Source organism: Varanus komodoensis, unplaced genomic scaffold, assembly GCF_004798865.1.
Source record: "Varanus komodoensis strain SLA01 unplaced genomic scaffold, ASM479886v1 scaffold60, whole genome shotgun sequence".
NCBI classification, from domain to species: Eukaryota; Metazoa; Chordata; class Lepidosauria; order Squamata; family Varanidae; genus Varanus; species Varanus komodoensis.
This window is the reverse complement of record NW_025336223.1, coordinates 1,474,799-1,502,662: the sequence shown is the minus strand read 5'-3', so window position 1 is coordinate 1,502,662 and position 27,864 is coordinate 1,474,799. Positions and strand designations below refer to the sequence as shown.

The window sequence follows — 27,864 nt, the reverse complement described above, 5'->3', positions numbered from 1 at the left end:
TTGCTTCTCATGCTTTTGAGGGCTATCACTGGTTCAACACGTTTTAAAAAATAGTAAGATTCTGCTTCTAGAGTGTACAAACATTTTTGTAATTTCTTTTAAAAACCATGGTCATCCATGCATGAGTGCAGAGGTGCACAGTTCTGCAAATCTGAAATGAGACGCCCTCCCTGGACAAAGTCCTGGGGTCAGAGGGTGGGGGGCCGTCTGTTGCCACATTGCAGCAGGCTGGCACCATGGATATTGATCCAGAGGGGTTGCAAAGGGGGGGGGTCACTTTTTTTACTTTGCATTTCTTTGAGAGCGCTCATAAGGTTTGCTGTCAAGGGAAAGCCCAGCCACAATTATCTTTGATTCAGAAGCGGGTGGCCAGTAGATCCTTCCCTTCACAGCAAGATCCTCTACTCTTCTACTCAGTCTGATTCTTCCCAGTGCCCTGCATCTTCTCCAAACCTCCCTGAGACCCTAGGTGCTTGGGAAGGGGGTGGGGAATGGGAGGACTGCCTTTAGGTGGAGCACAGAGTTGAGCTGTGAAAAGTCAGGCTTCCTTTTAAAATGAGGTTTTTGACAGAACTACGCAGGGATTTATGGGAGCCATATGCATTGTCTTTATTATAAATAATGTGAATTTCACCAAAATAAACCAAATCATATGAAAAATAATTTCTTTCAGAAAATAAAATAAATCACTTATAACAGGCAACATAGTTTGCCAGGCAATCTCACATGTAACATGAATGGTCCAAGGTAAAATACCAATCTTGGCTGTATTAACCTTACTCCACAAACACAGCTTAAGAGATGCCTATTAATTTGTATTATCTGAGATCTCATTAATCAAGTTTAGCTTGACCATTTGAGATAGGACTCGGGGAATAAGTATTTGCAATGGACACCACTGAAATTGTCAGTGAGCCAATACACTATGAAATGCAGTATTTTTAATCAGCATCGGTTCAGACTTTGGGAAATTAATTAAATAGCCAAGAACAATGCCATCAGGAGGCCAGACTGTCTCACTAATCTGGTCTCCTTGCATGGTCACCCAAGGCAAAATGATCAAAGCTAAGATGCCAGACTGAGGTGCATCCACCCTGTTCAGGAGCAGTGGTCACATCAGTAGAAGAGAAGGGATCTCTCAAATGGTGATGGGGCAAAGAAATGCCTGAAGGGCAGCTACTGGGCAGCACTGGTAGTTCGAAGCAACCTGATGGACTTTCACAGGCAACAGCAGTGATGCTTAAGCTAACTCTGGTTAGTACTGGGCCAAAGAAGGCAGTGGCAAACCATTTCTGAATATTTCTTAGCTTGAAAATCCTATGATGAAATAGTCCAGAATGAAATGAGATGGTGACAGGAGATGAAACTTCCAAGCTGGAAGGCATTTAACCATATACTGGGGAAGAGCAAAGGGCAAGAATGAATAATGCTGTCGCTATTGATATGCCTAGATCAAATCCAAAGAAAGTGTAGCGACTGGCATGCGCAGAGGCAGTAGGAAAGTTTGATGCTGCACAAGACATACAATTGGAACATGGAACGAGGGAAGTAGGAATCAAGGCAGACTGGAAACCCTAAGTCAAGAAATGGAATGGTTAAACATTCCAGTACTCAGTGTGAGTGAACAGAGTGGGACGAAGTGTCTGGAAATGACAAACCCGGAAGAATCAGAGTGGCTCTAGTGCTGAGGCAAGTTCAGCACAGACTGTAGGAGGCAATCATATCAGTCAGAATTGGTGAAAACTTGTCAACATAACCCTCATTCAAGTCTATGCTCCAACAACAGATGTTGAAGAAGAAATCATTTTGTATACAAGAATCCAAGAAGCATTTGAAAGCACAATTTCCAGAACAAGACATAGTCACAGGAGACTGGAATACAAAAGTAGGAAACACAGTGGGAGAATAACTTGTAGAATTCTATGAAGCCAATAATCTATTTATTGCAAATACATACTTCAGGAAGCCAGCTGATCAGGTGACTGGACACATGGACAGGACCAGATGGTCATTCGAGACATTAAATAGACAACATAATTGCAAGTAGGAAATGGAGAGGCTGGATTTTTGTGATCAAAACAAGCCCAAGAGTAGATTGTGGTAATGACCATGAACTCATAATATCAAGCATCAGGAAAAAACTGAAAAAGGTCACTCACAGAAACATAGTGCCAAAATAGAGATGGGATAAAAGGATAACAGGCACCTTCAAAGAGGAATCCTATAGGGAAGGCCATGCAGCATTGGAAAGTGAAGCGAAAACCTCCCTGAAAATGCCTGAAAGGAATGAAGCACCTGGCATGGATAGGGTGCCAACAGAACTATTGCAAGCTGTAGAGACTGAACTGTTCCAAATCCTAACAAGAATATGCCAACAAATACAGAAAACAAAACAATGGTTCACAGACTGGAAATGTTCACTGCACATGCCAGTTCCCCAAGAGAGGAGATGCTAAGTAATGCAGCGCCCATAGGACCATGCACACAAAGTGATGCTCAAGGTGTTGCAACTAGGGATGGTTGACTCCACTTTGAAGGTGGGAATCCTCTGATCAACTTTGTCAACAAGTTAATTTAAAAGGAAGCCTAAGCTTTGGTAACTGTCAAAGCTATGTGCTTCTATAAAAGGTAGTGGGTGCATTTTTCCACCGCCCCAAGTACCTAGAGTGGTAACGGTGGGGGTCACTGAGAAAAGTCAGGCCAGCTCATCTTCTGACAACTGTCAGGAGAAAGCAAAATAAAAACAAAGTACTTTGCAGGTTTTCTGGGCCCATGTCCATGGTGGATGGGTGTGGCAGTAGGCACCCCCACAACATTGCCCAGGCAGGGCTTCCCTTTCCAGACCCATGGAAGTGTGCAGTCCTGCACTGACACAAGTCAATGTTTTTAGAATTTTTTTTTTTTAAATCACAAAAATATGTGCACACAATGAGGGCACAAAATTATAATGAACAGTGACAGCTTCTCAAGTGTGTGGCCTGTTTGTTGGTTTTCTTCTTGGACAAGCCAGTACTGGCTGTTACTCATAACGTGGATATTGAGCAAACTGGTCTCCAGCACAGAAACAATTAAAGGGAAAGTAGCCCTGTGAAGGAGAAGAGACTTGCAGACAGCAAGGGCGACACCAAGACAGTGGCGCTTGGTCCCCCATGATGCTTGGGCCTCAGTGGGCCAAGCGGCAGTGGCAGCGGATGAGGTGAACTTGGCACGAGCGGCAGGGGAGTTTTGCTGCTCTTCCCAGCAACTTGCAGCTTTTCTGGATGCACACAGGGGTCTTTTGCTTGGGTTCAGACAATGTGACAACCCATTGTGAGCCCAACAACAGAAGCTATGCATCGTCAGCATGGCTTGTTGCCCTCGAACAAGCCATCCTGCAGGAAGCATTCTGGATTCATAGGACACAGCCCATCATATCAATCTAGTCTGTGCACGAGAGAGAGAGAGAGAGAGAGAGAGAGAGAGAGAGAGAGAGAGAGAGAGAGAGAGAGAGAGAGACAGAGAGAGAGAGAGAGAGAGAGAGACAGAGAGATTGAAGACAGTTTTTTTCAAGGCCAACTTTTAGCAGAGCTCTAGATCTGCTAAATTTATGCCATAAATTATGCATTTCCAATTTCAGAGCCATTTCATATCCTGCACCACAAATCTTTTTCCCCTGATCTACAGAAGCTCAGCCTTAATTGATTGCCTTAATGATGTGCTTCTTGTGGTGCAACAGCCTCGTGCATATCTACACAAAGCCAAGATGTAGAGAAGCTGAAGCAGGAGTAACAGCATTCTGGATCTTTCCAAAATATTAAGAACTATTGCTGCTCTGGCCTTGGCCAGGTCTGCCGCCCACCCCAGCGCTAGCAGCTGAAGAACATCCCGGTCTGGCTGTGAGTGGCAGGCTGTCCTCAGGGGCCCCTGCCCATGCACTTGCCTGCCCAGGGAGCCATCACACTTTACATCCTGGAAATGTATATGTCCAGCACACCATTCTCCCTGTTTTGGGAAAGATGGATAGGTTTTTTATGTGACACTAAAAGCTTTTCTGCAAAACGGGAGAGGAAGGGGCAGCCCCCCTGTGGAGACTCCTTTCTCCTGTCCCAGCACCAGTCTGCTGTGGAACCCTGAATGATGGGATTGGCATCAATCTGCTGGGCAAGAGGGAGGGGTGAGGTGTGGTGGGAACTCAGCACAGCAGGCAGGAGGTAAGAATGAGGAGGAGGAGGATGCTTGTGTGTCTGCTTGCATCTGCCTGTGCTTGAGTGTGTTGTGAGACTCAGGGGAAAGCACAGAGGGGGTGGGGGTGGGGGGAGGAAAGAGAGAGATGCTTGGGGAATCAGAGAAAAGATCCTGTCCACTATTGGCTTTAGCCATACCAGCTGCCTGCAGGCAATGCTTGCAAAAAGGTTGCTCACCCTGGCCTTGGAGTGTACTAAATAACACGGTTGCTGTGTTATTTAGTGTATGTAACTGAAATGTAAAGTAGGAGAAACTTGCCATTCCAGAATAAATAATGCTAAGTGCAAAGCATTCTTAATTTTCAAAATTAAAGGAGGGATGCATATAAGGTTTAATTATAGCATGGCATGGATCATCAGCAAGTTTAAATCCAAGAAACAGCCCGTTGTTGTGTGTGCATGCACAAACAACATCCTGCATTTTATTTGAGGATACCAGTATTTAATAAGCTAAGTAATATTTTACATGTTTCTACTGTGACATTTAATTCTGTAAAGCTATAACTGCTGGTTTGTGCATATGCATTATTCAGCATCAGTGGCTACCCAAGAATGAGGATGCATTTTTGCTATTTCTCACAGTGTAAGTGTTCCTAGTCCTTTTTAGGAGCCACAGAGGTGAGCTTCAGCCCCACCTTCTCTGCATCTTCACTAGATGGTTGGCTCAGCTGACAAGCGGGGATGTCCCAGAGGAGGAGAAAGCAGACTGAAGCTGTTTCTGATAACCACGAGTCTCTCCTTTTCCCTCCCTGATGTCACACCCCAGACTGTGGGGAGCAGCCAATGTGGTTCCTTCCTTGCTGGCTTTCAGGAGGCAGAGAAAAGGGGATCAGAGCTCTTGAGTTCTAGCTCCAAGGTTCAAGCGCTGTCTCCAGTCTTGAAGCTGGGAATCCATACTCCCCTATATGTCCCCAGATTACGTTTAGGGGCCGCAGGATCATTCCCTCTATCAGTTAGTATTAACAGGCTTAGCAATAAAATTCAGATGTCACTTAACATGGAGAAGTAATGTTCAAAAACATAGCTAAAGAGTCTCTATTAAAACAAACTAAACTTTAATTAGATAGTTTGGTTGTTCATATCCACCTTGTTATTGTTATGGTCAATAAAAGTAGCTGTAGTTTATCTAATGTACTAATTCGTATCAGAAAGTGGGACAAAAGAGCATAATATCAGACAGTTTTCCAGGATCCAAACTGATCAACTGATGAACTCTCACCAGGGTTCTCTGCAGTGATGGCTGGTAGCCTGCCTGAGTCAAGGGGGAGCCGGTGGAGCATCAAGAGAGCAGTTTTTTGAATCTCCAGCAGGCAACAACTGTGGCGCATGAACTTTATGATCATGAGAGCAAGGGGTTAGAGTCCACTCTTCCAGGCACAATAGGCAGGCATTCCCAGGCTCCTCTCAGCCCCCACTCCCAAGCACACTCCATTTCCTCTCGCCAGTGCAGTGCAGCCAGCTCAGTTCTTTCCAAGGGGTGGGTGGGTGGGTGGGGGGGGTGACTCAGCCAGCAGAGTTCCAGCATCAAGCTCTGAGGTCATTAATGCTGGAGCTCTGAAAAATCCTATGGTCTCCCCAGATAGTCTTGGGAGGCCATAGGATTGCAGCCAAAAAAGTAGTCTGAAGGTATTACAAGAGCAAATGCTCTCCTATGCCTTGAAATGCTTTATTTCTGAAAGCATTAGGCTTGAAGATTAACAGAAGCTGAGTAAATGCTAAATATCAAAGGTGAACAGATTTTATTTGCTTCTAAGAATAAATTTTTAAAACTCATTCGTTTGATCTTCTGGATAATGCAAGGACTAACCTATGCAGAATTATATTTAAAATCAGTGATGGAAGGTACCAAGTGCACATTTTATAAACCTAAAGTAAAAATATACTGAATGATGCATTTTATAACTTCGTTACACACACATTTATATTATTGTTCCCAGTGTGTGTTTTCCACACACAAGATTCCATAAAAGCCAGCTTTCTATTTAAACAGCAGATGTTAACTTTCCATGTACAGGAGGATTTTGCTTGGAGAAAGGTTGAACAGAAGACTGCACACACCAGAACTTTGAATTAGTTCAGTCTGACTAACATGGTTTGTTTGCCTGTTGGACTTGAGCACTGGTCCATATAACAGATCATGAGGTGTGCTTCTATGTAGAGGCAAGTTAAAGATGTTTTTCTTGGTCTTTATGTCTACTGAAAATTTGCTGTATGGTTACTTATTGACCATATTCTTCCTTTAAAACTAACTAAATAAAATATTTTGTATATCAAAAGAAATTCTCATTCAGCAGTGCAAATATGCTTCTGTTTGCCTGTAACATATTAGAACTAAAATTATAATAAATGTCTTGAAAGGTGTGAAAGGTTAACTCAAGGAGAGTCTGCAAGAACACCATTCTAGTGTAAAACATAAATCAGTTTTACATTTAAACCTCATGTCACCCTGCAGATAAAAATAGCAATGATCATTAAACCAAGTTTGTTCCTAAACATTAATAGAAATTTATTACATCTTACAGATCCAAAAGGCAATTAAGTTTAATTTTCCTTTGGAGAACATTCCTACTGAAATTGCTACCTACCTGGATATTTATTTATTTATTTATTTATTAGCCAGGAAAATTTTGACACCTGCTCATATTTTATATAGGCAATTAGTGATATGCTTTGAAATAGTTTTAAGCTGAGCTTTTTACATCCATCTGATTGCAAACGTATAATCTTTGCCAAAGCCATTTTCAACCCATGTAGTTTTCGCTTAGACCCATCATAGATGACACAAGTATAATTGCGTGAGCAAGGGCCGTAGCTACAGTAACTTGTTAAAGGAATCTCCAGTGGGATGAATGTAAACTATTCAACTAACCTTCATCCAGAGTGTGAGCATGAACCTTAAGAATAAGATGTCTGAGCCCTTCTCCCGCCACCTCATCTCCACTTGTTCAGTTTCATCCTGGCTCAGGACAAAGAGCAGGTGCACCTTCTTGCTCATGGCTTTTCAAAGCCTGAGCTTAAATCATGTAGCCTTACCATTTCACCACTATCCCTGGCTCAACAAGTCCCCAGAAGGGTTTCCACCCCTCCCCCCTCCGGGCCTCATGGCCTTGACCTAATAATTAAGGTGTCTCTCTTTTGGACTCTTTCAGTGACTTGATCAGACTTCTGGGTTCTTCTCCCACTTCCTCAACTGGCACATGCTTGTTCCTCCAGTCCCCCACCTGTGCCTAATGCATTTCTCCAGGGCATCACACCTTCATTCAGCTGTACTCCATCCTTTCAATACAGGTGCAAAAAAGGGATCCTCCATCAGCACCAGTCTTGGATCCCTTGGATGGAGCCTTACAGACCAAGCCAGTTATCCATGCCATTTCTGGGACATTCTGAATAGGGTCCTAGCTTCTAGCCTTTTCTCCACACCTATCCCTGGTTTGTCTTTTAGGCCTGTCTTGCTGTTTCATCCTGACTTCTGGATTTCTTTCCAACCCTGTCTCCTGTTCCACTTGTAGTTAAGAACATAAGAAAAGCCATACTGAATTAGACCAAAGGTCCATCGACTCCAGGACTCCATATACATGGTGGCAAACCAGCTGTAAGACCTCCTGCTGCACAAGCTCCTCAGCAGCTTGTGTATGCAGGCATGCCACACATGCTAGAGGAGGTAGCACATGGCCTGCAAGGTTCATAGCCACTGACAGCCCCCTCCCTCGTGAATCTGTCTGATCTCTTTTCAAAGCCATCCAGATTAGCAGCCATCACCACTTCCATGGCAGCGAATTCCATCATTTAACTATATATTGTGTGAAGAAGTTCTGATGATTTGACCTGAATTAGATGCTTCCCAGATCCTGTCAGCTTTCCCTCAGGGTTAAGTTTAAAAGTTGCTCTGTAACTTTTTAATGTTATACATCAGCAGTCTGTCTCCATTTTGGTTCAAATGGACCCCATCCTTCCATGCAGGCCCAGCTTGTCCCAAAATGTTCCCCAGTGCCTAACAGTTTCGTACCCTTCCTGTCCATACCACCATCTCATCTATGCATTGAGACTCCTCAGTTTTGCCTTTTCTAGTTGGCCCTGCATGTGAAACAGGTAACATTTTGCTCTCTTGCTATGTTCTTGCCCTACTTTCAGCTATTAATCTGTAAGTTTGGGATGATTACCTGGAGTAATTTATATAGATATTTAAGGAGATCAGTAAATTAGCACTTACCTTCTCCTCACCCAATTACTTAACTCATGTGTGGGCTGATGCTTCGTCACTGGAGCTGAGACATTTCCTCACTCAGGTCTCCTCCTACATGGAGAGGAGAGCTGGCTCCCTTGCAAGATATATAAGCTATCATGGCTGAGATTCTCTGTAACACTTAAGATACATCTAAGAAGATAATGACAATATTTATTCAACATCATTATTAACATCAGTTATAAGCTATGCTGGAAACTATTTTTAAAAGAATGAAAATGGTGCAATATTGTGAGTTCAGTCTTGATATGAATTTACTCAATTCACAGTAACAAAAATAGTTGGGAAGGCTTGCTTCTTGGTATAACTGTACCAGTTCACAGTGACTGTCTTAAGCAGAAACTCCTGATATTTTGCTAATTTTTCTTTTTCTTTTTCTTTCTAGGTCTTGAGTTTTGGGTACTAGGTGACAGAGTTGGTGTGGGTGCTAGTCCATTCCTCCCACTGGATTAAAGCGAATATCTCCTGGACAGCTGCCAGCAAAGAGAAACCTTGCTTCATTTTTTTTGGAAACTTAATTGCTCAAGTAGCCTTAAGTTTTGGTCCACAGTCATGTGGTCACCACAGCTGCTGTTCCTCACTATGCTCTTGGCATCTGCAGCCCATGGTAAGTGCACAAAGAGCTATTGGGTCTCCCCCGATTTTCTTATTGGAAAGAGATGTAAACGTGCACAGTTCTCACTGACATGTAGCTTTAAAGATATGGCTTTGATTAAAATAAAGTTCTGAAAATGAGAAACCTTTGACTTGGGCTAAGATGTTTTTTTAAAAGCTCTGTGACAAGTATCTTTGTAGAAGCAGCAAGTGTCCCTCTATAAGCAAAGTTATTGGCTAGCTGGCTTTCTTGAGAATAAGTATAACAGCCAGGACATGGGTGGAAGCTCGGACAGGCAGAACTCCAGGACCAGGGTGCAGGTGTGAAGCTAGGTTCTACAGCTTGGTTGGGCTAGAGGCTGGTGGTGTGGTCAGCAGGTCAGGATCAGGGTAGCAGGCAGTACAATATTATACAGGAGGGAAGACATCCCAGAAACTATCTGTATTGCTCTGGCAAAGAGCAGCAGTGTCAGGAAGCCTTTTATGCTGGTCTCCAGGGCCTCCAGCTGCACTGCATAATTGCTTCTCAGGTGTTTCCTGCAAGAGCCTGCAGGGGTATTCCTGGTTCTGCAAGCACTTGCAGGGTTGCTCAGGCCTGATCCTGACATTGGGAAGTAACTTAACTTCAAGGTTACTCTCAATCATTAATTAAAACAAAATGGAAATCTAGAACCAGACCTAAGTAAAATATGCAACAGCTATGTGGGAAAATGTCAGATTAAACTAATATTTTGATATAACAATAAATAAGTAATGAACAGCCATGGGGCGGGGGGGAGAGATTTCGGCCTTCCAAGCAAGAGAATGCTACTCCCTGAGTATCAGAACTGAAAATGACCTGCCCAGCATCACAAACCTTGGGATGCCAGGAAAGCCCTCAGATGATGATTGCAGCCAGAGAGCAGGCTCATGTGGAAAAATGAGGCCCTTTAAATATTATGGTCCCAAACAATTTAGGGCTTTATATACCTATAAATAGCACTTTGTATTGCACAAGAAACAAATCTGGAGCAACAAATTTGGAGCAAGTTTACATTAAAAGGTTGGAGTAAAATGTTCTTAAATGTAAAACCTAAATGACAATTTAGGCAGTGAATACTGCACCTGCTGAAATTTCTGAACACTTCACGGGCAGACACAGGTAGGATGCAGTGCAGTTCTCTAATCTGAATGTGAACAAGGCATGCACAGTTCTTCTTCGTGGTCTCTGTTCATCACACGTACTGGGTTCTGTGCCTGCGCTGTGCCTGTTTTTGGCCAGAATAACCAAGCTACAATGGTTTTTGGCGGGAACTCCGCACCCCTCCCCCTGGTGCTATATAAAGTGGAGCATCCGCCATTTTCCTCAGTCTTCTTTCAACCGCAGATCACATTGCCTCGAGCCATTACCTTGTCTTCTCGTACTTACTTGTTTGTTCTAGAATCGTTCTTACCCATTGAATCTAAGTTCTTTTCCCTTGTTTCCTGGTTAATCCTTTCCTCTTTACATACATACATACATACATACATACATACATACATATATATATATATAGTTAGTATTTCTACTTTTTCTCTTACCTTTACTATCCCTCTTCTGATCTTCTCGGGGGCTCAGTGTGCGGCGTTTCGAAAGTGTTCGAAATGCGGGACTAAAATGTCCCCAGCGGACCCATACGAGCTCTGCCTCTTCTGCCTGGGAGATGGGCATCGCACCAACAAATGCGGGCACTGCCAGGCCTTCACTAAACAGGCCAGGAAGAACCAAGAGAATAGGCTAAGAAAGATCCTTTGGGATCAGGCCTTACTAGCCTCTGATGAGCTCGCCACTCAGCCTATGCCAGCCGGCCCTTCCATGGTGACCTCCCCTCACCCACCATCTGGGGGAGTTGCTTCCGAGGAGACCTCTCGCTCCTCCCATTCCTTGATCAAACAAAAGGGGAAGCAGAAGCATTCTGACCACGGGGAGCCATCGGTCCTGAAGAAGGCCAAGAGAGATAAATCAAGCAAGGCCAGCAGGAAGCATAGGCCTGCTCTGGAATCTTGGAGCGATTCGGATTCAACCACCCTTTCAGTCCAGACAGCACCATCGGTCCCGACACCCTCGGCACTGACAATGAGAGAGCTAATGCAAGTCACGCCGCACAGATCCCCACAGAGGGTTGAACCTGCGGTCCCAACCATGTTACATCCACCTAAACGGGTCGTTCATGGGTCGATGTTGGATGGAGAGATCCGTGACTCTCCCCCAAGATCTTTGCCTTGCCATCAACCGGCTCGTTCGCCGACTCCGATGCCGTCCTCTCCAGAGGCTCCCAGGAGGCCCGTGGTGGTGGAATCCCACCAGCATTGCCGCTCATCGGGACAATCTGCCAGATCATGGGTCCCGATGCCTTATGAAGGGCCAGAGGCTTCGCAGCCTCAATACTGGGGTCCACCCCCATACGGCTACTACATACCGAGGGAATACGGTAATTGATCCCGTCAGGCAAGGGCTAAAGTCCCTTATACTTCGGCGCCAACAACCTCTCACCATCCTCATTCTCCGGCTCAATCTTCCTCCAGTCCTCCATATCCATACGACTCATATCATATCCACCCAGGGTCCTGGGTCACCCAAAGAGTCCTATGCTACCTTCAGTGAACTTATGGGACACTTAACTAGAGCTTTGGAGATTGTGGTTGAGCATCAGCCCAATGTTAACAAGGACAACTTTTATAATATTGTCTGTAAAGAGCAATCTTCCACGATTACCATCCTGTTGATTACAACCCTACGGGAGGCTATGAAGGATACCTGGACCTCTCCTGATCAACCTCAGTAGACATCCCGAAGGTACGAATCAATGTACAAAGTTAAGGAGCAAGACATTCCCTTCTTTCTTAAACATCCGAAGCCCAACTCCATCGTGGTTGAGTCCTCTCAGGGGCAAGACAACAGAGAGCACTCGGCCCCAAGGGACAAGGAAGGAAGAAAAATCGACCTTATGGCGAGGCGCATTTATGCGGCTATGGGACTGGGCTTGAGAATCTTCAACTACCAGGCGACGATGGCGAGGTATCAGTATTTTCTGATGGAGCAGTTGGATTCGATCACCTCGTCCATCCCAGAGCAACAACGTGACCTAGTCCGGGTCTTCATAAGGGAGGCGATGCAACTCGCGATCTAACAGCTCACGACAGTCCGCCATCATGTCAACTGCGATTCCCGCACTCTAGTTGGATCTGTCACTCTCTGAAGGCATGCCTGGTTACACTCATGCAACTTCTCGGAGGAAACCAAAAGACAGATCGAGTGGATGCCATTCGACGGATTGGGCCTCTTCCACAATAGGACGGACCACAAGCTCGAGCATATTTATAATGCTCGGGCCACCACCAGGAAGATGGAGATCCCGGGCTTGAGCCGTCGTAAGTGGCATCAATCTCGATACCCAAGATATCAACCTTACCACCATTTCCAGTCACGCCAACACTTCCCCCAGCAGTAACAACGGAATCGCACGCAACTGGCCGCCCAATATCAACAGGGCCACCGCCGCCAACCCATTGATAAGAGGCAACGTTGATGGGCTCTGTGAACCGATCCTCTCTCTCCTACACCCCTCCTCCCTCCCTATGGGGACCGGCTGCAAGGCCGGCTCCCTCTTTGGGAGACCATCACATCTGACAAATGGGTCCTTTCCATAATTGAATTTGGATATAGAATTGAGTTTGACGTCATCTCCCCTTCAGGTCCGGGACTATATACTGCCTCATCAGAAATTCTTAGAAGAAGTATCCCAGCTACTTCATAAGGGAGCAATCCGCTAACTCTCCCATTCCGATGGATCCTGCAGTTTCTACTCTAAATATTTTACGGTACCGAAGAGAGATGGTGGCCTACACCCCATACTCGATCTAAGGGGCATCAATGCCTTTATTACGACTAAGAAATTCCGTATGACCACCTTATAAAATATTCTTCCTGCTAGAGAGAGAAGATTGGTTCACATCCATTGATCTGAAGGACACCTATTTCCATATAGGTATCTGTCTGTTTTATAGGAGGTTTCTCCGATTTACAGTTGGCTCCAACATTTTTGAATATAATGTCCTCCCATTCGGACTTGCCACAGCCCCCGGGGTATTTACAAAGTGCATGGCTCAGATATGTGCTCACCTTCATCAACAAGGTGTCCAAATTTATCCTTGTTTAGACGATTGGCTCATCGTTTCCGCATCTCAGGACTGACTTGTTGCAGACATTCACCTTACGTGCACTCGTCTGAAGGACTTGGGTCTTGTTATTAATACCGAGAAATCCTGTCTCACTCCTTCACAGGTCATCGAGTTCATCAGAGCGCAACTAAATTTGGTCCGAGCACGAGCATTTTTACCACGAACCTGAATGGACAGACTTTGTTCAGTAGCCGCTCGGGTTCACAAGGGCAGGCAAGTTCGAGCTTTGCTTATTCAAAAACTGCTGGGTCACATGGTGTCAACTGTCGTAGTGGTTCCGAATGCCAGACTACGAATGCGACTACTCCAGTTGTGGTTCAACACAGTGTTCCAGCCACTCCGCGACTCCCCAAGGCAACATCTCCTTCCTCCCGCTTCAGTTCGGCAGACTCTGACATGGTGGATGAACCCTGACAATCTCACCGTCGGCGTTCTGTTTCACCAGCAACAACTCTCCATTTCGCTCCATACCGATGCATCTCTCACGGGTTGGGGAGTGCACTGTTCCAACCTACAGACACAGGGCACCTGGCAAGCACACGAGAGGTCCAACCACATCAACTTTCTCCACTTGCTAGCAGTTTTCAAGGCACTACAATCTTTCAAACCCATGTTACGGAACCGATCGGTGCAGGTGGCCTCCGACAACACAGTTACCATTTTTTATCTGAACAAACAGATAAATCCATGCAGATTTGGGACTGGTGTATTCCCAGAGGGATTTCGCTCACAGCGATCCATCTAGCAGGAGTACACAACCAAGAAGCAGATACCTTGAGCAGAAAGATGTCATCAACCCACGAGTGGGAATTAGACAACCAAATTTGCAAAGACTTGTTTACCCGGTGGGGTACCCCGACATTAGACCTGTTTGCGACAGCCTCGAATTCAAAATGCAAGACGTATTGCTCCAGGGTGGGAGTGGGCCCGAACTCACTAGGGGATGCCCTAATGGTGAGTTGGTTGGATTTATTCCTGTACGCCTTTCCACTGATTCCACTGATTACCCGCACCCTGGAGAAGGCTGCCCGGGACTGAGCAAAGGTCATTCTCATTACACCATGGTGGCCCCGTCAACCCTGGCTCTCGACCGCTCTCAGGCTATCAAGACATACGTTCTTCCGTCTGCCACACATCCCTCACCTAATTACTCAGGGGAAGGGGATGATTCTTCATCCCGGTCTCAACACCCTCAATCTGACCGCGTGGCTCCTGCACTAACTACTGCTACCAACCCTCACAGACTTCGACAAGACACCTCGGCTCCGACGCCAGAACGCTATTCAGTATTGGAGGACCTCACTCGACTCTCCTCCGGAGCTGCATCATCTCGGCAGGAGATCGAGTTCATCCTACAGTCCGCCCTTAGACCACCTACTCATTGGTCATATGAGGCGAAGTGGAAACGTTTCACCACATTTGCGAAAGCAAACAGTTTTAACCCAGAATTGGCTTCTGTTGATAACATCCTTTCTTTCTTACTTTCTTTGCATCAGTCTGGACTTAAGCCTACCTCTATCAAGGTCTATATTGCAGCTATATCCCATTTCCGCGGTCCTCTGTCGGGTTCGTCCGTGTTTTCTCATGCACTCATTCAACGCTTCCTTAAGGGGCTACGAAATCTCCATCCTCCAACCCGACCGTCGGTACTGACTTGGAGTCTTTCAGTAGTTCTCCATGCTCTCACCAAAGCGCCTTTCGAACCCCTTGCAACGACGGATTTAAGATTGCTATCTTGGAAAGTAGCCTTCTTGGTCGCCATTACTTCAGTGAGGAGGGCAAGTGAACTGTCCGCCCTCTGTTTGGACCCACCATATCTTAACTTCCACAAGGAGAATGTAGTTCTACACACAGATCCGGCATTTCTCCCTAAGGTGGCCACAGCATTTCACATTAACCAGGAATTGTGCTTCCAGCATTCTTCCCGTCCCCGTCCACCCCGATAGAAAAAACTCTCCATTCTCCTGATGTGCATCGGTGCCTAGCTTTCTATCGGTCACGCACAGAGAGTTTCAGGAAAACTAAACGCTTATTTGTCAAATATTCTGAACCTGACAAGGGTGCCCCTCTCTCTGCCCAGAGACTATTGAAATGGATAGTACAGACTATTGAACTGGCTTACCAGCTGGCCAAGATAGATCTTCCCATTGCCCCTAGGGGTCATTCTACCAGAGTGATGGAGACCTCATCAGCTTTCTCATCAGGAGTTCCACTGCTGGACATTTGGAAAGCTGCTACATGGACAACTCCCTATACCTTTACCAGACACTAGAGGCTGGATGTCTGAGCCAGGCAAGATTGCTCCTTCAGACGAGCCATCCTTTCATCCATTCTTCACTAACGACACCGACCTACCTCCGGTGAGTGAAGCTTGCTAATCACCCATTGCAAGGATGCCAGACCACCGCATCCCTAAACAGCTCTTCTATGGTGAGCTGTCTCAAGGAAAGCGATCGCACGGGGGACAAAAGAAGCAATACAAAGACACGCTGAAAGTCTCTCTCAAGTCCCTGGTTATCAACACCACCTCCTGGGAGACCCTGGCACAAGACCGATTGACATGGCGCACGCTGATCCACCAAGGCTGCCAAACTTCTGAAGCCAGAAGGACAACAATAGCACAAGAGTAGCAAGCACTTCGTAAAGCCAGGGTTGCAAACGCTGCAACAGTGGTGCCCACACATGTCTGCCTGACATGTGGCAGAACACTCCGTGCCTGTATCAGCCTTATCAGCCACCTGTGGACACACCGTGGACAACTCACAACCCATTAGATGTCAAGGTCCTCATTGAAAATGATGGATGAACATCACCCATTATGTGTGATGCACAGAGACCACGAAGAAGAAAGTCAGATTGCTTACCTGTAACTGTCATTCTTCAAGTGGTCATCTGTGCAGTCACACAACCCGCCCTCCGGCCCCACTCGGTGTCAAGGAATGGGATGGTAGTCTCTTTCTATTGACTCCTTTACTAGGTGGCATGCTCCACTAGGGGGTGATCTGCCTGTCTCCAGAAACTGAGGAAAATGGCGGGCGCTCTGCCTTATATAGCACCAGTGGGGAGGGGTGCGGAGTTCCTTCCAAAAACCATTGTAGCTTGGGTATTCTGGCTGACAACAGGCACTGCTCAGGTGCAGAACCCATTATGTGTGTCTGCACAGATGACCACTCGAAGAACGACAGTTACAGGTAAGCAACCTGACTTTTTTGACAGGTGCATAGTTTCAGGTGAAGCTATGCAAAGTGCTTTCAGTCAGTCACTACTTGACAGCCCAGGAACAAAATCAGGTTCCGGAGCACCCCACCCCAACTATAAACTGGTCCTCCAGGGATATTACAACCCAACTCAGAGTAGGCCTGAATTAGCTTTCCTGCTGAGCAACAGCACTTCTCTTTTGTCTGAACTCACCTGGTTGGTTAGCTAATGCATAGCTGTACTCAGGCATCAATTCACAGCCTCTATCACCACCCCAGGTAGCTCCCCATCACCTACCTGCATGGCTATACATCAAGCTAGCATGCCAATCCACCTTTACTAAGCTGGAAAGGTGTGAGCCTGCAGCCAGATGGGTGAGCCCAGGTGGAAGCAGAGCCAGGGGCCCTTCCAACTCTTCTATTGTTTTCTATTTTCATGTAATAAAAAGCAGTGACGTGATAGAGTGGGGTATCGTCTGCATTCATAATCACGTTGACTAATAAAGGGGACAAGATGAAACCCAACCGCCAAGGGTCTTGAAGCAGACTCCCAACCCCACCTTCTGGAACCCACCCTTATACCAATTCAGCAGTCCAGAAAGGTACCATTGTCAATGACACTGAAAGCTGATGAGTAATCCAGAGGAAGCAGCAAGGGTGCAGTTGCCCTGTATAGCCTTCGTACAGAGGCAACCTAGTCCTGAAATGGGGTCGGACTGGAGAAGAGTAATGCAATCAGCTTATTAACCTTGAAGAAAATAGCCCTTTAACAGACTTGCCTGTTCACATACATGGTGCCTGCTTCACTGGAATGTATTTCTGTAAGAAATAATGCTTAGTCCAGGTTTCCGAATGCAAGTACTGAACAAAAATGCTTGCTGACAAAAGAAAGTTCTTCAGGGGGCTGGAATCTCATCACCTGGCCCAAATTTCATTGAGGTTTCATCTCTCCTATTCCACTGGCAGTGTGCTCCTCTTACATCGTATGTAACCAGTTCCCAATGGTGTGTTGTCACCATTTTCTCATCCCACTGCTGCCTGCTGACCCGCCTGCCTCTGTGGTTTTCCTAGTCGACTGCATCTTTTCATTGTCATAAAGATGAATGTGAGATAATGTAACTGGCTGGATGGGAGCAAAGAAAGGTGACATTTGCTCTTAACATACATAGGAAGAAAAACATATATTTGGAGTTTCACTTTCACATGTATTCATGCTTTTATAAGAGTATAAAGACTTTATACTCTTTCCAGCGCCAGGTAAAGACCTTTTTATTCAACCACCATTTTAATAATTAAGGTTTTTAGATGTTTTAAGTTCTTTTTTCCACAGTTACATTTTCTATTCTTTTCCTCCTTTTTCTTTTTCTTTAGTTTTATGAAGTGTTGTTTTATATTGATTTAATATTTACTGTTTTATCATTGTATTATTGTAATATTTTAATTTATTGTAAGCCATCCTGACCCATTCATCAGAAAGGATGGGATGTAAATGTTTATTTAAATTAAATTAAATTAAATTTTATTAACCAGTAGTTTTTCATGTGGTATTTTAGTATTCATGCAGAATAGCAAGCCTCAGAATTAATTGTAAAACATGTCATAGGTGCATACATTATATTGTGATGCTGTTTCAAGCCAGGAGTTTTTCTGATAGATAATTCAAATCCTTTTTATTTGGAGATTGCTAATTTGAGAAATAATTTGTACTGGGCTTTTTTCTGCAAGAGCATTTTGATATATCAGGTAGAGATGGTAATAGCCTACAGATTAACTATAAACAAAGTTGTATTTTTAATACCCTTAGGCTAATTGTTTCATAGTTCAAATTATATGTTCACATATTCCAAACATGACAGCACTTCCTAGTCAAACCTGTTAATACTTAATAAATATATCAGTGCAGTTTTGATCAGTGTAAATATTCTGCCCCTCCTTCCAGTAATCATGACAGGGGTCACCATAAAACCCTTTTATTTCAGTAATCCCCTGCATGAGCTCGCAGTCCTCTCAGAGCCAATCGCAACATACACGTTCATTCTTTCAAGGAGTCTCTGGTTGCATCTCTGGGCTTCCAGACCACCGGCCTCGTGCTCAGTTGCCCCAGATATAGCTCCCACCTACAGTCATAGCCATGCTCCTGTTTCCACATGCGAATGGAAGATTTCCCAGGCTGCACTCCACTGGCTCCTGCAAAAGCTCTGAAAAACTCTCCCGGTTTCTGTGCAGGGGAGAGACCTCTATACATTGCTTTCTGACCCGTGGGCCCGGCAGGGAGCCCTCAACCTGTGGCTGTACCTGACTGGGCATTTCTGCCATCCTTCGCTGATGGCAATCTTGGAAGGCATTCTTGAAGCACCTTCTCCTGCAGAGCCCTCCTGCTGCTGCCCTGTTGCCAAGGCTGATGATCCTGACTGATCTGCGAGGCCAAGTTGAATCACTGGAACTCCACTTCCCCACATCTGGGCCTAACTACCCCTTCCTCCTCTGAGCCCAATTCTATGGCTGTGTTGGGAGTGAGACTGATGGGTGCTTTGACCACACATTCTCACAGACTGCTGGCTGGTCTCCAGAAAAAGAGAAAAAAGAATTGGTGTGGGGGAGAAGGACCTGAAATGTGGGCCATCCTCAGACACTGAGATGAGCGAAATAAAGATGCTTATCTCAAGGCCAAACTCCTCCGGTGGGCAGGCAGTCCCTCAGAAGATGCAGGAGGGGACTTGGAGCAAGGGAGTTTCCCAGACACAGATGAGGTGGGCATGGCTGTTGAAGCCACGGCGCATTGTCAGCAGAGGAGGGCCCCCATCCACAATTCTATTTACATTTTCCCACGGACAAAGTGAAACATGAGGATCCTGCCCTCTGAGGAAACATGCTCAATAAAACTCAAATCCCCATGTGAATGATTACACTCCAGAAAGGATAATACTAGTGGAGCCTCAAGTATTTTAGTTCCAATCTTATTTTTGTGCTTACTGATTTGTAATCTTTGGTCTCTGCTTGTCTGTCCCACATACACTAAAGGATAGGGACACAGAATCAGATAAACAACATTCTTAGATGGGCGAGTAGTGAAGTCTGCCAAAATAAAACATTTCAAACCTTGGAATCAATAAATCATTCTAGCTATAGAGACTGTGTGCAGCAAGCACACTTGCCAAATTTAAAATGTCTGCTTGTAATAGAGAGACTGATCTTGTTATAAATTAATCCTGAATGTACAAGGTTATCTTTTCTGTTGAGTGATCTGTGATATCCTGTGAAGGGTGGATTTTGACATCCTGGAATTTTATATTCCATGGACTAAAGCAATTTACTATAAACCTTCTTTCTACCTTATATCAAACAGCACATCACTTGGGCTGATCTCTTGAAATGTGGGTCCCTCTTTGCTAGTTTCTGGTAGACTTGCTTATTGGCTGCTGCTTGTTGGCTTTTTTAATTGTGGGCATGACCAAGTTCAAGAGGTCACTGACATGATTAATAAGCAATGTCAATCTATTAGGGAAGATGAAGCTTCCTTCAGAAAACTGTTGTCCAAGTGAAGAGTAGAAAAATAAACAAACATGCACTGAGGAAATGCCAGGCAATAAGAGATGGAGAAAAGGGACTTTCAGGGGCGTAGCGCTAACATCGTCAAGGCCAGCATTCATGCATGTATATATTAGAGGTGCTGGGAATTCTGTTTCATGTAAGCCTAATGGAATGTTGCTGCACTTCCAGAATGACAGCTGTGTTGGTCTGCATCAGCTTTTTTAAAAAAAATTATGAGCAGTTTGTGCATGTTTAAAAACATTTTAGTATTGAAACTGCATTTTCTGTTAAATAATGATATTTCACTAGTGCACACTTGCAAGGGTCCAAAATAAAAATCACTGCCACATCAATATCTTAAGAAGTGTTTCATCTCAAAGTGCAGCAGACACCATCCAGGAAAATATGCCTACAAATAAGTTATAGGATTCATTTCCTCTCTTTTGAAAGTTGTCAAAAGATTTGAATGGATCTTTGCTTATAAAGGGGGCTAGCCAGAAGATAAGCCCCTTCAAAGCAAGGTCTTCTGTTTTTCATATGTGGAGTTGGCAGTTCTCCGTGTCCTACACCCTTTCTATCCTTTCCTAAGATTGTAAGTGGAAAAGTTTGAGCCACCACATCAGTGAAATACCAAATCAGTTTTAACAGGAGCTGCCAAAATTCAGGCAGAGTGTTTTCTTAGGCAATATGAATATGGATTATATATGACAGTTCACCTTTTAACAGCTGTCAGGGGAAAGCAAAGCAACAATTTAACCTACCTGTAGTCTTTTTTCCCCTCAATGGTCCGGGCAATAGCACCAGCTTTTAATTTCAAACCTTTGTAAGTGCTTATATGCAAAATACTTATTTTTAGTGCAATTTGCCAAATCACAATTGGTCCAATATCAAAAACAATTTTTAAAATGCATGCATTTCTGCCATAAAAACCTTGTGAAATCCATGCACTGCCTTGGCTTCTTACAAATTGAGTTGATACCAGTCAGATGGAAATGGAACTAAATGACTAAATCAGAAAAATCCATCAGATTTCTCATTCCTCCAATGGAATTCTCATACACTCTTACTATAAATATATCAGAAGCAGGAAGCATCTATTGTAACAGGTGGACTGTTGGATAACAACCAAGTTAAAGTTGCAGATAAGGAAAATAAGATGGCAGAGAAGCAAGATTTTCCCTCCTATCTTTACTACAGAAAATGTAGGACAGATACCTGTAAATGAACTGTTCATAGGAGGGGAATCAGAGGAACTGAGGCAAACAGTAGTAACCAAGGGTGTAGGGCTTGACCTTATTGACAAATTAAAAGTGAATATTTTTTATCCAGTGAAATGGATTGTACTGATAAAAAGAACAATTTCATCACACAGCATACAGTTAAGCTCTGGAATTCACTACTATATCATATATATTAAAGGTCATCAATTTGGGTGGCATGAAAAGGGGATTAGACAAATTCATGGGAGATAAAGCTCTGACGGCTGCTTTGCGGGTGTCTATATGCTTCCTCCAGTATCAGAGAAGCACGTCTATGAACTAGTTGCTGGAGAACTAGGAGGCTGCTCTTGCATTCATGGCCTGCTTGCAGATTTTCTACAGGCCACTGTGTGAACAGTGTATTGGATTAAATAGACGAGTCTGATCCAGCGTGGCTCTTACATTCTTATGGGTTGCACAAAGATTTGACTTTCTGAATCTCGACTTGGTTTTGGTTTCTGAGTTTTCACAGAGGGTACCTGAAACGGGTTTGAACATAATCAGGAAGTTTCCCAAAGTGCCAAGTCAGAATCAAACCTTGTGGTCAGTGCGCATTTCTAAGTTAAAATATGTTCTGCAAACATCATATAAGGAAGGAAATAGTCAAGTCCACATTATAATAGCTAGAGTGAAAGGCTATAAAGCATTATATTAAATTTATAATTTATGCTTTTGTGGGGAAGGGCCTTTTCAGCCGTGGTGCCCTGGTTATGGAATCAGCTTTTCAGATAGGTGTGCCTGGTGTTGACACTGTACATCTTTCGGCACCAGGCTAAAATCTTTTAATTTTCAAAGTATTTTAACTGTTAAATTTTATGTTTTATTTTATATGACACTGCAGTTATTTGTTTAACTGGCTCCTGATTCAATTAATGCTATAATTATTTCTATTAGATTATATTGTTGATTTTATACTTCGTTTTATTCTCATTAATGTGCTATTTTTATTGGATATTGTTTAAATATTTTTTGGCTGTGTATGCTATGTTTTAAAATTTTAATACATTGTAAGGCGTCCTGAGAGTCACTGACTAAATAGGAACAGTATAAAAATGCCTTAAATAAATAGATACCTAAATAAATATTTCGGTCCTTTGTATTTACATTTGGGAGCAGTCACATTTTATATGTAATCCCATCTTTCCAGCTCTCCTAAACAAGTTCAAATAATAGTATTTCTTTATATGTGCATTTGTCTTATCATTGGTCCTCTGTGTGTGTGCTTGAAATACTCTTATAGAATCTTGCTGAGAAATTATCCCCCAAGGATATAGTAGAAGAATATAATTTTCCTTTTAGTGTGCATTTGTTACCCTCAGGTTTCCTCTCAAAATGAAATGTAACAGTTTTTATCAACAGAGAATCCTTGCAAATTAACATTATTGTGCCCAGTTATTTAGGGTCAATTCTTATTTACTTGTGTGTGTTTGCAATTCATGCTTGTGAGCCATACTGTTCCGAAAGCAAATGCCTGTTTGTTCTTGCTGTTTGAGGCACAAAATGAATGGTAAAGTCAACATCAACTACATCTGATTAACAGTCTGTTTGCTCCATGGATGTTTGGAGGGGATGCAGGAGGACTGAGACTGACATGAAAGTGGGGGCCTGCAAGAGGGAGCTGAGTCAGTCCCCCCCGAGTCTGTCTTCCTAATCCATTCCCCGCAGCACTGCTGCTCCAGCCCTGCTCCCTTCTGAGAGGTTAGGCATTTGGATGATGAAGCTCAGGAGTTTAAGGCAGAGAGGGCTCAGCTCTCTTCAGGGCACATGTCTTTGATGTAAAAGATTGCACCTTCCTGCCACCTGCTTTTATTCCTTTCTTTCTGCAGTATGGGGCACACAGGTGACAAAGAAGGTGACTGCCTGAGGCAGGCTAACTTGGCCTTAATCCTTCCTTTGTCACCTCCTCCCTTTTTTTTCTGAGCAGCCTTGATTCTTCTGCACCTAATTTAGGTGGCCCAAGGCTCTTGGTGAGTTTCACATTCTCACTGTATCCTTGCACAGCTGTTTCTAGTAAATAAATTCCAAATGATGATAAATTAGCCATTATTAAGTACTGATTGTTAGTTAACTCAATTCTTCCCACAGTACTTGCTTCAGATATCCCCACCCTCTATTTTACCCATGCTTATTTGCAATGTATGGCTGTGAAAGCTGGACCATAAGGAAGGCTGAGCACCAAAGGATTGAGGCCTTTGAATTGTGGTGCTGGAGGAGACTCCTGCGAGTCCCTTGGACCACAAGGCGATCAAACCGGTCAGTCCTAGAGGAGATCAACCCTGACTGCTCTTTAGAAGGCCAGATCCTGAAGATGAAACTCAAATAGTTTGGCCACCTAATGAGAAAGAAGGACTCCCTGGAGAAGAGCCTGATGCTGGGAGCAATAGATGGCAAAAGAAGAAGGGGACGGCAGAGGATGAGGTGGCTGGATGGAGTCACTGAAGCAGTTGGTGTGAGCTTAGGTGGACTCCAGGAGATAGTGGAGGACAGGAAGGCCTGGAGGAATGTTGTCCATGAGGTTGCGATGGGTCTGACATGACTTCGCGACTAACAACAACAACATCCTTAATATTGTCCTGTCTGGTTTGGAGGAAGGGCTAGAGATTTCTGGTCCTTCAGGCACCACTCATCAGTTCCTTCTCTCTCTCCCCACCCCCACTCCCAGTACCTGAATTATAAATATCATAAAAAGTTCTGGCAAGAATTTGGGAGACTTTTCTGAAGAAAGTCGGAAAAGAAGAAAGACAGAGAATAACTAGCAGCCACTAGAGAAACTCTGACTGCTTCTCCCATCTGTTTACCTCTGATTCCCTTCTCGGCAGCAAATTGTATCATTGCACAGCTGTGTCTAGCAAATGAACTGAATTCTTTAGCAGCAAATTGACCTTGCTTCTCCAGTGATGGATGAATTCTCCTCACATGAAAACATGACTGGCTCACCAATCTCAAGTGTCATTTGTAAGATACCTACCTGGTTCACATTTTTTACATAACAGCAATAATAATAATAGCTATCACTGCCACCCCAGTCAGCTTGGGCGGAAGAAAAATATATTCATTTAGTTTTATTATTTCCATCAACAAGAACAGACCAGGAGGATTGCATTACATTTTTTTCAAAAATAAAACGCTTCCTATTTTTTCTGGAGGGGAAAATATCATTGGAGTTTAAAAAAAAAAAAACCCTATCCACAAAGTGAACCACCACCATACAGTTGTGCAATGCAAAAGTAATACAAATGTGTTTAGAACTCACTTGTAACATTTTCAAATTAAAAACAGAAGACCCTTACCAGGGGCAGGGAGCCCACCTACAGCTCAGCGCAGGTGCTGCATGCATTCATATAGCACTTTTGCATTCTAGCACCATCAGAAAGATGCATGGATAAAAGGGAATGGGAAAAGGGTGGCATGTTTTACCATGAGCTCAAGTTTTCTTTGCCTGTCTCTAGGGAGGCCTCTACCATTTTCAGTTGCCAAAGCCTGGCTAACATATGGCTTCTTTTCATGCGATGAGTGTAATATCTACCAGGCACTGAGGCTGTTGTATTGGACAGGACCAGGTCAGCCTTTGGATACTCATTTAGTATTTATATTTTTGTCCTGCCTTTTTCCCTGCAAGGAACCCAGGGTAGGAACCTACATCATTATCCTTACAACAACCTTGTGAAGTAGGTTAGGCTACTAACCTACTAACTGAGTCAGTGACTGGCCCAAAGTCACCCAATGAGCTTCCTGGCTGAGTGGCGACTAGAAGCCGGAGCTCCTAAATCTCTGTCCAGTACTCTACCCATTACACCACACTGGCTCTTTCCTGTAAACAACCAAGAAGTCTCACTGTTGAAGATGAAGAGGGAAGAAATGCTTTGCATTTAAATACACTGAAAAGGATGAATTATTTCTGCAATAATAAAAGAGCTGAATATAATTTGAAGATAACACTTTGTTATGAATAGGCATACAACATAAATTACTCAGCCTTATTGTAAAATAAACACTATTTCTAGAGGGACAACTAAAAAGAAGGCGAAAAAGGTGAAAAAGACCTTTCAGATGCATTGATTCATTCTAAATGGCCATGGGAAATCACTGGAAGATTTTAGAGACTATATTCTTGCACAAGATAAACATCTGCAGCTTTATAAAGCATCCTGACATCAAAATACTTACTTACAGTGTGGGCAGGTTTGTACAAAACAGCAAACCATGATAGGTTCTTGGGCAAGCTGGTCTTTTCTGTCTTCCAAATCCTGCTGTGGTACTCCTGCATGCTTTGTTTGGATTTTAGAAAACACAAGAAGAAACAGTGGTCTATTCTATGGTGTGCCATGTTTTTTCAGTTGTCTCAACCTGGCATTGTGGCTTTCACGGTCTTTCTGTGCAGCTGCCACAGAGTCCCTTGGAAAGAGTGGCGGCTGCAGGAGCTACTCCAGCCTTCCAGTATGAGATTTAATTTGGTGGGGAAAATGCCAACAGTGACAGGACTGAGTGAGGAGGGTGAAAGCCACACTAGCATAAAAACGACTTGGTCGTCTGTCAGGCATATCCAGGGAGAACATTGTACACTGTTAAACTATGTGGGGTCACTAGTCTTGGTGTGTAAATCCAGTCAATGGCCTGAGGGAATGTGAAGAAACTGTATTGTTCTGAGGGAATGTGTGTATGTTCTGTCAGGTTGGAAATGAACAAGTAAGTGAAGATTAAACTTGTGGGGGAAATATGTGCCTTTTACTCAATGCATTTGAGATGTTAAACTTGGATAATTGCCCCAAAATTCAGTACCATCAATGAAGAATTTAAGGTATTCCATGAAATCCACAAGGGATTCAAATGGGTTTGGATTCTATGAACTGGACCCACAGACCTTGTGGTGGACCGGCTTTTCCTCAGTCACATGGACTCAAAGACGCTTCTTTTGTGTTTACTTTCTGTAGTTTTATGTAAGTTTAGTTATAACAAAATACAAAATAATTATTTAAAAATGACCAAAAGCATGAAAATGTGAACTTTGGAAAGAGTTTCACCTTTCCAGGACAGATTTTTTGCAGGAGTGAATTTTGTGCACAATCCAGTCCTATGACAGAACGAATGTTGCCTAGCACTCTGTGAAATGCAGGCAAAATGGAGGGAGTGGTGTCTGTACATCCCTAGTTCAGTGCCCAGCTCTCTACAGAACCATGATGTAAAACAAGGTGCCTTCGACAGCTGTTCTGTTCTGTTCTATGTGTTTGGCTTATAAATCAGTCCGTGTCCTTTTAAAATCACCTGGGGCAGAGGGGATGTTGTAAGCCGCCCCGAGGCTTTGGCAAGGGGCGGCATAGAAATGTGATGATGATGATGATGATGATGATGATGATGATGATGAAGGTGTTCTTTCCTGGGCCTGCCTTGTGCTTTAAACCCAAAAGAGCATTGTGTTTTGCTCACTTTAAAGCTCTATTTGCTTTAAGCGGTGTTGCTTTCTTACCCCTAACACTGCTAACAGCTCACATGGAACCACCAGGGACAACCCTGGGCTTTGCACAGTGACCTCAGTGTCAAGCTCCCTTCTCCAGGTAGTTCTCACAAAGCACAGATGGCCACTGACTGCCCTGAAGAGTAATCCAGATTACCAGAAGAGCTGGCTGAAAGCCAGAGCTCCATCCAGAATAGCTGATACTTGTTTAACAGTTCAGTCTGCCACTTTCTCAACAGCCAATAAAAGGCTGGAGGTGTGGGAGGGAGATCATACTATGTTTATTTTTTATTTTAGTATGTCTAGAAGGGAAAATGCAGGGGCAGTTTTCACTGGGAATTCCTCCAGTCTTTTCATAGTTGTCCAAAAGTACCATCCTATGCAACTTCAGACAGAAAAATGGCCTGCAATTCCCAGCATGCCCCATCAAGCCAGGAAGTTGTAGGACATTTTTTCCTGTCTAAACATGCATACTTTTGTGTCCTTAATGTATAAAACTTACCTGTTTGTGCTCCAACGCTGACTTTCCAGCTTGTCACAGAACATGGTGGATTTTGCCAAACAGAGATACCTGTGGGATTGAAACTGAATCAGAATTAATTCCTAGACCTTGCCAATTCCTAATTACACTCTGCCTCTCTTGACCCTTGAATTTCAACCATTTTAAACAATATTGAACATTTCCATTTTACTTTAGGGTAGAATAACTTGAATGTCACATGGTAGCTAATAATTATACCCCTCAGTTCATCTGACACATACTCATAGCTTCAAAGTGGATGAGTCTGTTTCAGACTGTCCTCCTAAACCTTTAAGGAAGCAATTCTGCCACCTTCTCCTTAGGCAGCTTGTTCCATTATGGCAGAAGCAGGACTCCAGGGGAATGCATGTGCCTAGTGACCAGCTGCATGCATGCAACATCACTTTTTCATTCATTGTATGAATCATCCTATACCTTAAACTCACAGAGCAACAGGCACAAGGTGTTGAACACTGGCAACTAAAGATGTAGTCAGAGTGATCCTGTGACTCCCTAGGTAGCATCTAGGGACCACAGTCTTCTTCAGAGTCCCAGATCCGAGGTCTGAAAGCCACTCTCTCCTTGGGGCTAGGAATCTGTGCTCATGTTCTCCCTCCTACCAATATATGAGTAACCTGATCTGGA

At 43.9% G+C, this 27,864-nt stretch overlaps 1 protein-coding gene across 2 annotated transcripts in view; it reads left to right on the top strand.

Moving 5' to 3' along the window:
• Positions 1-8,884: 8,884 nt before the first annotated feature.
• The window catches only part of ADGRL3 (adhesion G protein-coupled receptor L3), a 394,878-nt gene continuing 375,898 nt past the window's right edge, over positions 8,885-27,864 (top strand). For both annotated transcript variants that reach the window (XM_044449737.1, XM_044449736.1), the window contains exon 1: positions 8,885-9,073. In XM_044449737.1, coding sequence (XP_044305672.1) covers positions 9,019-9,073 — 55 coding nt within the window. In that variant the 5' untranslated portion in view covers positions 8,885-9,018. The remainder of the gene's footprint in view (positions 9,074-27,864) is intronic.